The sequence below is a fragment of the Volvox carteri genome (assembly GCF_000143455.1).
Source record: "Volvox carteri f. nagariensis unplaced genomic scaffold VOLCAscaffold_72, whole genome shotgun sequence".
Taxonomy (NCBI): Eukaryota; Viridiplantae; Chlorophyta; class Chlorophyceae; order Chlamydomonadales; family Volvocaceae; genus Volvox; species Volvox carteri.
Window position 1 is genome coordinate 609,383 of NW_003307615.1, and position 11,711 is coordinate 621,093.

An 11,711-nucleotide genomic window follows, 5' to 3' on the forward strand; every position below is an offset into this window, starting at 1 on the left:
CACGTGCATGTGTGCATGTACGTATGTGCGTGCGTGTGTATGGGTGTGACTGGGTGGGTGCGTGTGCGTGTGTATGTGTGTTTTACATCACCTAACCGGGTTCTGATACCTGACCAAGGGGCAGCTACTGGATCTGACACTGACCAGGGATGTAGGGTCCCTGCCCTGACGGAGGGCAGCAGTCGCCAGCAGTCTAGTCGCTCTCCGACACAGGAAGAGAGGGCCTTGAGGGGAGGGCTGCTGACCCACCGCTTGTCACTCCTTGAGACTGCACACGTAAAGTACACACGCTGAGAAACACATCGGCAGCGCCAACGTAACACAACGAACGTGTTAATGACGTCGTCTTAGCTCAGTTGCAAGGCGTGAACACCGACCTATGGCCCTTGTTCCTGTGGCGAGTCCACCTACCGTGTGTACACGTATGTATGTATGCATAGCACCCCATGCGTGGTCAACCCCGGAAGCACCCAGCCTTAAACCCCGTATCAATAACCCCCGATTTGCTGGAAAACTCCTGAACCCCTACGCCGCGTTACGTCGGTCTATCTGTATGTATGCATGTATGAGCGCGCGGCTCAGGTTCCTCATGAGCTCCTCGCGAATAGGTCGCATGTACCACTACAGTGGTAGGTCCACCGCCAGAAAGTCCGGCGGTACCCGGGGGCACTTCCAAGGACCCCGCCTTGCGAGTTCGCAAGGAAGCAAAGCAAAGCAAAGCGAAGGCTGAGGAAATTAGAGGTGGAGCAGATTAGAGAGGTCAGCCATGGTGGCCGCAGTCGGCAGCTGAAGCCCGGTCAGTGAAACTCTTCGACCCGGGTACACAATCACAAGGATTCGTTCCTAAGCAATTCCTAGTTCTAGTACCCCATTGCTAAGTCCCGCTCTGCCTACCACAAATCAAAGCGTGGGCACAAAAAGCACGGCATTCTCGACAGATGCCCATTTACCATCTGTACGTGAACATGCATGCATGGTTCAGCATGCATGAGACATGGGAACCCCGACCCCCGATCGGGCCCGAGTGCACGTTTCCCACATATACACATCGAACCTTAACCGCCCAACGCAAACGCACCAGATCAAACCTTCGCGCAGAGTCAACAAACGACGTCAATTATAGCAGCTGCTGCAGTCGTAGCCGAATCACTACTGTCGTCCGTACCCACGCCTAAATTCGCAGCGGGAGCGACTTTTCTAGGTAGAATAACTGCAAGCATTAACGACACATACAAACTAACACGACCAGAAACGTCCACACATACAGATGTACTAAAGCTACGACGTATCCGTACATGGGTCCTTCCCGCCGTCCCCGGCCGTCCTAGCATCCGGCAAGCAGTCACTCGCTCATGCAGTCCTCTGGTACCATGCAGCCACAAACCTCCAGTAACAATCATCAGACTTGCTAGTTGATTCACATATATCAGTTATCTACCCACATAATAATCTCCATAATGTCAAGAGCGACACGACCCAAGACTACGTGGTCACTCCGCCACATCAGGTCAGTGCGCAAGTCAGTCAGGTCCTGTGTCTCGTCCCGTCCCCTGCCAGGTGTGCCAAGACTCGGCACCAGAGAGCCGCCTAGAGGAACCCGGCATGCTGATCGCCGCTGGAGTGCACTCCACGCGGCTCGAACGCGGGTCAAACATCAGCAGCATCCACCCGCCCGTCATCGTCATACATGCACACCCTCACAGGAGTTGCTGCTGTTGTCCTCGCAGCAGATGCCTTCTCACATCCACCCCAAAGTCTATATCCGCCGCTGTCACACCCGCGAAACCAGCGTCTTCATTCGCGTGACCTAGTTAGCTACGAAGGCAGTATCGGACCGTCAGTCAGTCAGGACTGGGAACACCATGGGTCACCAGGTGAAGGGCGACGTAGCCAAGGCGTGCCTACTGATCCGTCGCTGTGTCGCACCGCCACTTCACATCGATACTCCCACTTTAAGGAGAAGCTCACCGCAAATCAGAGCAGTACAGACACAAATGCAAAAAGCCCAACCCGGCATCTGAACCCATGGACAATCCATGAACGTCAGACGCAATGCTCCAATCCGCATGGACAGGAAAGGGGCCACATACATCAGTCGGCGATCGACGACCCACCTGCCCTGCCTCCTTACTGCTTAGGTGCTTAGATGCCAGGGCGAAACGATCCCTTGTTAACGGTGTCGGAAATATGGTAGGGTGCAGGATGTGGGATAGGCCGGCAAGGCAGGGAGCGGTATCGCAGCAGCGGCCGTGGCCGCGGCCGTCGTTTAGCAGCAGCAGGCGTATGCATGACACATGTGACAAGTCTATCCCTTATCACCCAGACGGAGTGAGTCAAACACTCGAAAATACAAAGGTTGCAAAACATACATATACGGCACGAAGTAGTTCGACAAACCAAGCCCCAACCAGACGTGCACAGAAACCGCCGCAAAATGACCATCACGGCAAACTAAAAGTCGCCGCGAAGCAGCAGAATGGCCGGCGCTCAGTTACATCGCAGACGAGGAGTCTGTGGAAATAATCAGTTTGGAAGTCCTGGATTAGACACGAAGTCCTCGGCGGCAGATGACCCAAAAGGCTTTACAGCCTTTTTGCTCGTCCCAACCCTGAACAAATTCAAACGTCTAAGGCACGCTAGCATAAGTCGCCGTACAAGCCGCAGCTCATGTACGACTCACTGCACTACTACTAGTTATTATTCAGCTGCATCAGCAGTGGTCGCTGTATTAATGGGTGCACGAGTTAACCGGGCATTCGACTCGACACCCATGCGGCGCAAAGTCGTGCAAGCAATCACCACATGTCCTGTGCTGACCCACATTTCCCCTCTACCACCAGGCGGCACATCGTCCCCCTATCCCACGCCATAGGCGACAGGACGACTTGAGGCACGCGTCAGCCCCGTTGCTGGATTGCGTCAAGCCTGGTCCTGCCTCCAGAGTTTCCTGAACCACGAAAAAACACACTCCATAAATTGCTAGTGCTGTCCGCATTTTACTTGGCAACATAAGTCCAGTCAGAAGTCAGGAACGAATTGAAGTTTCTTGTAGGTTCCCTAAGCGAGTTGAGTTTCTCTGGGGCAGACATGCTGTACATTCTTCCGTCCCCATTCGCCATTCGCCCACCACAGCCCGGGTACACGCCACCTCAACCGCGGTGAGGTGAGCGGGCAGGAGGGTGCCAGGGACGAACCGGCTGGCACTCGGTGGCATGGTGTGACGGCGAATATGTAACACAGCAACGCGACATGAAGAGGAGGCGGCATGGATGGAGCGGAGAGTTGGTGGGGACGGTGCTGCGTTGCGCGGACTGCGTGTCGGTCATTGGACATGTTTTGATTCGGTGGCTGCGCTGACCGCTGTGACTGCGGTGCAATTATTGCGCAGAGAAATAAAGAAGAAAAAAGAAGGAAAAGCACCCCCATGGTGCGCAAAAGACGCCTTCTGGGCTTCGAGTTTGCGCACCGCCATCACTGCTTCCGGTTGACAAATAGCGGTGGTCGCAGCAATCCGCAGGTGCTGCTGTCGTCTGTCACTGTGCACGTGCGGGCTGCTGCTCCTGCAGAAGATGCTGATGCTCACGGTGCTGCCGTTAACATGTAAGAATTCCTGGTGATGTGATGCGTGGCGAAGGCTGGTACGCGCAACCGATGACGTTGTCCGTCTGTCGCAGATACTGCCGTTCGCTGCTATTGCCGGGATCCGGCTACTGCTAGTGTTGTAATTTCAGCGGGCCCCTGGCCACTGCACGGTGCACTTCCTGCGGTGTCCCCAGTTAGAACGAGTGCTGCAGACGGTCACCCGTGTCGCTGTTGCCCATTATGGCGGAGGAGGCCGCCGGACATGCCACTGCTTGCGCCACGAAAGGGTCCTGCAGAAATACACAAATACATGGAAAACGCGACGATGCGCAAGCATCGCATACCAGCATTAGCACTCCCACATGCCGTTTGGGCACGGAGGCATGGAGGCACGGAGCATTGCACGTTGGGTCTCTGTTGTGTAAACGACCCTTCCCCCCCCCCCGAACCACACGCACCGTTTGTCCCGCTACACCTCCTTTCCGCTCAACTTATTGAAACACACGCCCTGACGACAGCAGCGTTACCATCTACACACGCGCACACACGCACACGCACCTGCAGGAGCTCCGTGGCGGTTGGCCGCTTGGCGGGGTCGAACTGCAGACAGCGGTCCAGGAACCGTGCCGCCTCGGGTGATATGTTGACCGGCCGCGGCGGTCCCTCCTCCGTCTTGGCGATCGTGAACATGGCGGTCCACTGGTTATCCAGATTGGGCCAGGGGTGTGTGCCCGACAGCATCTCTATGACGGTGCATCCAAGGGACCAGATGTCGGCTCGCCTGTCGTAGCCCGTGCCACGAATGACCTCGGGAGCCATCCAGTACAAGGAGCCGCGGACGGACTTTGGCATTGGGAGGTTGTGTGGATGCGCAGTAGTCCCGAATCCATCCATCCGTCCATTCGTCGAGGAGTGGGAGAAAGAAGGGTAAGGGCCCCGGAGGAGGGAGGGGAGGAGGGAGGGAGCTGATTAGTCCTTAGTTCATCAAGAGTCCAGGGCTCTCTGAGGTCAGGACCAGGACGGAGAGTAGCTCGGTGTTCCGAGGTGTTGAGCGGCTTGATTTGGTGGTGTGATGTCAACCGCACACACGACCAAAGGACGTCGCCGCATACCCGCAGTTACATGCCTGGCGAGGTACCTATCCTTCTCAACGCCAAGCAAATCTAAGTGACCCAACCAAGTCATAGCCAAGTAATAGCCGACAAACCGACGCCAGACGCCAACCGCAGCACAGCTTCAGAGATAGGCCCCCCACCTTCATGCACTCCTTGATGGTCTGGTCGCGGTAGGCCTTGGACGCTCCAAAGTCCGTCAGCTTGACAACTCCGTCACGGGAAACCAGAACATTGGCTCCCTGGCAGGCAAATGTAGGGGGCCAAGGCAAGGGAAAGGGAGGGGAATGGGAACGACTAAGGAACAACGGAGTGCAGAGCAATAGGCCCTCCTACCGTCCGAAGTCCTCTAACAAGCAGCCCTCTACGAACGGAGCCAGCGCAGCCAGCAGCCGAGAAACAGCTCAGCGCCGACGGAACCCCAAAACCCCCCACCTTCGGATCCATCCCAGGATCCAGTCTCAGCCGTTTCTGTGCTGCCGTACGTACCTTGAGGTCCCTGTGCACAATCTTGCAGCTATGCAGGTACTCCAGCCCAGTCAGCAGCTGGCGGGTGTAGTTGCGAACCAGGTCCTCGGAGAAGCGTTGCAGCTTGAACCGCTTAAACATGGAGGCAATGGAGCCGCCTAAGGGAGGCGCAGCGCAGCGCGGCGCGGCACGGTTGAGGGTACATAAGCCAGCATGGCTTGGACGCGTGTGGGACCGTGTGGTTGCGTGTCCATGATAAACCAGGGCTTTAAGTTACAGGGCGTTTTGGGGTGTTTCGTGCACATGTTGTCAAAAGGTTGTTGGACGCATGGGTGATTGTGATGCCGTTGAACCCTCGGGGTCAAGTGGCCATACGCGGGTGGCCCAAACAAGCTGCTGTGTGCGCGTGTTGGGGACCCAGGCGACCCAGGCACGGACGTAGGGAGTAGAGGGCCGGCGAACGGATGCCTGAGGGCGCTGCTCGGGACGCACAAGGTGTATCTCAGGCGCGTCGAGCCCAGGGTTGCGGGGTAGGACGACAACGTCCTCACTCGGCACCACAATAATGCCAATTGACCGCCCATGGGGCCCCCTCAGGCTTTCACGGACGGCCATCCCGCACTTGTAAGTCGTAGTGATGGGTTGTAATGATGATGATTCGGGGTGTTCCGGTGCGGCATTCATACCACTATTCAGCACCCCCCCCCATTTCCCCACCAAGCCACGCACCCAGGCGCACGTCCAAACACGCACGGACGCACATACAGACGCACATCGGGGCATGTCCCCCTCCAATAACGCACCAGGTACGTACTCCAGAAAGATGTAGTACGCCGACGTCTCCGGGTCGTACCGCGCGTCGATGAACCCCACCACGTGCTTGTTTCGGAGCTTCTTGTACAACGACATCTCGTTCTCCAGGTCCTTCAGCTGCTGGTACGCGGCTGCGGAGGGAAGGATCGGGGGGATGGGGTGGGCTGGTGGCGGGAGAACAACCATAGAACAACAAAACTTACGTTTGGCTGCACAACGGACAAGGTCCCAAACAATATTTATTGGGAGCGGTTAGAAAGCGGGCTCCCAAGGACCCAGGCCGGGCTGTGGGCAAGTGGAACTCCCGGAGAGCGATAGGATAGCTGGGCACGTGGACTTATGCCCGCAGGTCGGAGATCTCCGTGGGACATATGTGAGGAATTCGACTGATGATGCTAGGGGCCCAACACGGCTAGGAATCCCTTCACTTCTCCACTCCCTCAACACATGCTCCCCAGCCTTCGAACGCGAACGACCCAAGTGGACGTGTATGAGCGGTTACCCTCCATCACACATACAGACACACACCCGTGTGCGTGTATGTATGTGTTCCTAAGCACAGCTTCCAAGAGCCACGTTCCCCCCATGACCTCCTCCTTTCTCACCCTCCTTGTTCAGCTGGTGGCTGATCAGCTGCATCACCTTGACCGCCATCAGCTCGCCCGTCTGCTGGTTCAGACCCGCATACACCTGGGGAGGTGGGGCCGCGGTGGGGGCCCCGGTGGGGGCAGCGGTACGGGCAGGCGGGGAAGCCACATGCAAACGTCAAAAAAGGCACAACTGCCGACGTGCCGAAACGTCAATATTCCCGGAGTAGGTTACAAGTTCCGCACGTTCCGCACACACGCGCGGGTGTGTCAGTAAAAGCCCGGGGGGTGGTAAGGACGAGTAGGGAGGTGGGGAGATCGGGAGTTGAGAGAAGCACAAACACGATGAGTTATCAGCGGAACACAATCGCGCACGTCATTCCCTTCCCTCTCCCCATGGCCCAATGGGCCCTATACTGGGCTAAAGTGATGGTTTGAGCAATGTAAAGCTTATCTGTGCAGCTCCGTACAAGCGTTTCATGATGTCCTACATTCCCGTGTCGCCTGTTCGCAATGCAACGTACCCTGCCGAATGCTCCCTCCCCCAGCAGCTCCCCCTGCGTCCACTCAATCTCCCCCGTCCGCAAATCCGTGCTCTGACGAAACATGTTGGCAGCGCGTACCTGGTTTCGGAGGGGGCCGATACGGGACCAGCAAGGGGCGGTGCCAAGCGAGGTGGAACTCAGTTGCAAGGCAAGGTGAAGCAAGGCAACAAGAGCCGAATGGCGACGGGCGGTAACGATAAGATATCTACAAGCTACCGCAATAAGAGTACAGTAAAACGCACCTCGAGGGCGTCCTTGCTGGCAGTTACAGGACTCATCCGCTTCAGGGCTTGAGCCGCTAGGATGCTGGCCCGCTGCGGGTTCGCCCGCCCGCCGTTTCCGGAGGCTCCCGTGGCGGCACCGCTGCCGCCGCCGCCGTCGCTAGATGCTCGGTAATCCCGCACTGGGGAACTGTCTCGCATCAGCGGTGGAGTTCCGCCGTCATCGCCGGTAACGGTTGGACGGCTTTGGGTGGCGGGGACGGTAATGGCAGCGGCTACGCCGCCGGTCGGCTTGACAGCCTGCGGCAGCGGCGGCGTGAAGCCTGTCGCCGGCACGGGCACAAAAACCCCAACCGCCTCAGCAGCCGCCGCTGAAACGTCAGGTGACACCCCCGCTGAGAACGACGGTACGGAAAGGGGGATGCCGCACGACGCGTGAGTCAAGGTGGCCTCGCCGCCGCCGCTGTCACCACCACTGTCAGCGCCTTCGGCGCTCTTAACACCGGCGATGGCGCCGCCACCGCTGGTTGCCGTACTGGCAACAGAGGCCGCAGAGGTGGCGGGGGAAAGGCAAGAGGAGGACGTTGCGGTGACGCTGCATTTCGGGGTGGCCGAATCCGCTGATGTACAACTGGTTGCTGACGTGGAGGTGGTTGGAGCTGCCGACGGGACAGCAACGGTGGGCGTCTCGCAAGGCTCCGTTGAGCCATGCACCTGCAGCCGCACACCGAAACGGATGACAGATGTCTCGGGCACTTGGATCCGGAGATGCTGCGGCTGCGGCTGTGACGACGGCGCCGGCGATAACGACGGTAAAGCTGACGCGGAGGAGGAAAAAGGCTCATGATGCTGATGATGCTGTTGTTGTATGCTGGGGTCCTTGTCCCCGGAGCCGTGCGCCACGGCGGCCTTGCCCTTCATCGCCGCCGCCGACGGCCCCGGGGGCAGGCCCGGCGGCAACTGGAACGGCGGGAAGAAGCCCACCGCGCCGCAGTACGCACTAGGAGTGCCACCACCACCACCACCACCACCACCGCCGCCGCCACCAGCTGTAGCACCACAAGCGGCATCCCCACCCGAGCTCTCCTTGTTTACTGCGGGTCCGTCCAGCGCAGCTACAGGGGGCCCTGACAGGGACCTGCAGCCAGCAGCGGGGGAAACGCAGGTGGGGAAGGGGTCGCGACTGCGACTGCGGGGCAAGGACAGAGACGGGGCAGGGCAGGCCGGAAGAGAGCTGCAGATCCTGGCGCAAGGCACGATGCTATCTGTGCAGCCCCACAAACGCACAATCGCGGTTTCCTGCTCAACGTCCCCAACTCCTTCGCGACGCATAGGTGTTAAACTCCGCTTATCAACTCTCCTGGCCGAGTCTATCCAGAAGCAGAGAGAACCCCTCAAATCGTATCAATCCATTAACCGGGTCGTGGTGCCTCACTTGCGCAGTATCTCCGCGTCCTCAGCATGGAAAGCATTCAGGACGTCGCCCTCCCCGGCACCCCGGGAGAGCTGCCGGCGTACGCCGCCAGGCAGCCGAAGCTTCGGCGGCGACGCCGGCACTCCCTCGCTCTCCGGCAGCTGTGGGCTGGCGGGGGCTCCAGCCCGGTTGCCAGCGGCGGCCGCTGCCGCCGCCGCTGCTGCAGCAGCAGCGAATCCGGGAGGCAACGGCGGCGAGTTGCTGCCGCCGTTGCCGCCAGGCGCCGGCAATCCTGCGGCAGCGCCGACGGCGCTACTGCTGTTCCGCCGTGACCGAAAGCTGCCACCGCCGTTACCGCCACCAGCGGGATCCGGCGGCGGCACAGGACGAAGAGCACAAGCTCCGCTGGCGCCGCCAGCAATGGCAGGCTGAGACGCCATTCCGCCGCCGCCGCTGCAGATATCAATATCGAGCTGGGAAGTCGGGCTCGTCGGTGGACCACCGTTGGGGCTGCCGTTGGCAGCGGCGGCACCGGGGGGCCCGCCACTCGGCGGCCTTCCCACCATCCGTTTGGAGCTGACGCCCTCCGCTATCGCCGCCGCTGCCACCGCTCGCGCCGCCGGCGTCGTCGCTGCCGACGTCGCCCGCGATGACGACATCGAAGACGGCCTCTCCGGACTAGGCGCAATGTCCACGCAGCTGTAACTCGGGTCGCTGTACAAAGCACCTGTCACCGCCACCGATGCCGCGGCTCCGCTGCCATGACCATGGTTTAGCGGCGGCGACGCCAGCGGCGGCGTCCGCGACCGGTCGTACGTGTACAACCTCATAAACTCCGGCGGTGCTAGCTGTACGGGAGTCTGGTTATCGTCATTAACGGCGCTCCAGAGCGCCCCGTACTTGGTTAGCAGTCGCGCCGCCTCCACATGCCTCCCCACACAGGCTAGGTGAAGGGCGGTTTCCCGCTGGGCGTCCACAGCATTCACGTCCGCGCCCTCGTCCAGCAACAGCCGCATCACGTCGACGTCGCCGTACGCCGCCGCGTGGAGCAGCGGAGGTCCCTGGGTGAGGACAAATAAGATCCGGAGGATGCTCAACGATCAAAATAACGGTTCAGCGGACAACAACAACGGATCTGGACAGGCGGCATGTGGGTACCATAGGTCAGAAAAATGGACGGCTTCCTGCTACCCTCCAGCTACTGCCGTCCCGTCCGCAATGCCACCACGGGCGTTTCCCACATGAGGGCCTTTCTTTGTTGCAGCGCGTGACGGAACCGCCAACCACAAACCGCCAACCGCCAATCACCTGTTCTGGTGTCAAAATTTCCCGAGGAAGGGGAAAGCTTCCTTCCTTGTTTAACTTTCAAGACGTACCTGTGTATCGTGGCCAATATTGGGTTCAGCTCCCGCCTGCAGCAGCCTCGCCACCATGCTGGCGCTGCTGGTCATTGCGGCCTCGTGGAGGGGGGTGCGGCCGGTGATGGGGTGCCGCTCGTTAATGCCTGCGGTGAGAGGCGTGAGGCGAGTGCCGTGTGGCGAGAGGCGTGAGGCGGTGGCAGGTGGTAAACTGGGAAGAGGGGACCGCATGGCAGTGATAAGGGTATGTGAGGAAAAGTGAGCTGCCTCAGGGGGATGTCCAGCTTGCAGTGCAAATCATAGTGCATGAGGGTACAATCCGTGCGGGGAGGGGGGCCTGGAGAAAGGGGAAGGGAGGCAGATTGCGGAGCTCGTGCTCATTGAGCTCGTACTCATTGAGCTCGTGCTCATTAGCAATGTGCTACAAGGGACAGCGAAAGACGAAAGCGGTGCAGAAGCACATCTGCGGTGAAACAGGGGGCCTTGGATGGGGGCTCTTTCCACCGTAACTCTCGAGATCGCGTTGGCCCTTTCCCTATCGCCAAGACTCAGCGCGATGCTTCGCTTTGCGGTTCACACTTCTGACTTGATGAAAACGTAGCATTTCAGTCACAGATATCCCTCGCTTCGCCTCGCCCTCGCCGCGGACCCCCGCACCCGTGCTGCCGCACAACCCCAGACATACATACACATGCACAACACCCATGCTCGCACAACTCCTCACAACAAACCTATGCACGCCCATTCTCACACTCTGTACCCATACAAGACCTGGAATTCCTCAGTCGCCCGCACCTCCTACACACACCAGACTCCACCCAGGTAATGTATGATAATCACCCTTACCACACACCCACACACCCACTGACCCTACAGGCTTTCCAAGCGCCATCGCTTCCACTAGCTTCATAAGGGTTTATTTCTTCGCAAACTTGTCCAATTGCGCGGACTCCATTACTTTATGGCTAATGACCTTTTTCATAACCTGTTTCGAAAGGCGTAATTAAGAAAATGATTAGATTATAAAAGTTACCCGTTAATCCCATCGCCAGACAGAGATAACTGACACACGCCCGCTTGTCGGTTATCACCCTTTCCATATGCACGTGCCCACACCCACACAAACCGCGCCACCCTCCCACCCGCCTCACCCAACGGCACGCCCTGCGGGCCCCTTAGCAGCTCCAGCACCTCCGCCAGCTTGCCCTCATCCTTGGACCGCACCGCATCCACCAGCATCACCACGGGCTGCCGGGTGCAGCGGCCGCTATTGGGCCGGGAGGCGGAGGTGGGCGTGTCAGGCTGGCTGGCGTCACGGGCCGGCAGGCCGCCTGGTGCGGGACCCGTACCCACACTGAGGGAGCGGTGGACGACCTGCAGCGCAGACGCCGAGTCGTCCTGGGGGGCCAAAGGAAAGGGCCGGGAAGAGCCATCAAATGGGCTAACGGGGTCTGCTAGGAGAGCCGCTGTGAACACGATGCGATGGGAGAGGACGTGCGGAAGATGGCCGCCATGACAGCCACACGCCTGAAAAGAAGCAGGCGACCGCGCGGGGCAGCTAGGCACTCGCGACCCATCTCTTAAAATAGGCGACTTGCTCGTCGGGGATTT

At 59.3% G+C, this 11,711-nt stretch overlaps 2 protein-coding genes across 2 annotated transcripts; both read right to left on the bottom strand.

The window, feature by feature from the left end:
• Positions 1–4,068: 4,068 nt before the first annotated feature.
• On the bottom strand, positions 4,069–7,170 carry VOLCADRAFT_68128 (uncharacterized protein; the record flags this gene model as incomplete). Its single annotated transcript, XM_002957346.1, has 6 exons — positions 4,069–4,425; positions 4,838–4,936; positions 5,184–5,320; positions 5,966–6,106; positions 6,581–6,665; positions 7,087–7,170. The coding sequence occupies 6 exons, from the start codon at positions 7,168–7,170 to the stop codon at positions 4,069–4,071; spliced, it is 903 nt and encodes a 300-aa protein (XP_002957392.1).
• A 2,393-nt stretch (positions 7,171–9,563) lies between these two features.
• Positions 9,564–9,791, bottom strand: VOLCADRAFT_36100 (uncharacterized protein; the record flags this gene model as incomplete). Its single annotated transcript, XM_002957347.1, has 1 exon — positions 9,564–9,791. A coding segment is annotated over one exon (228 nt), but the record flags the coding sequence as incomplete, so codon positions are not given.
• Between the last annotated feature and the right edge of the window lie 1,920 nt (positions 9,792–11,711).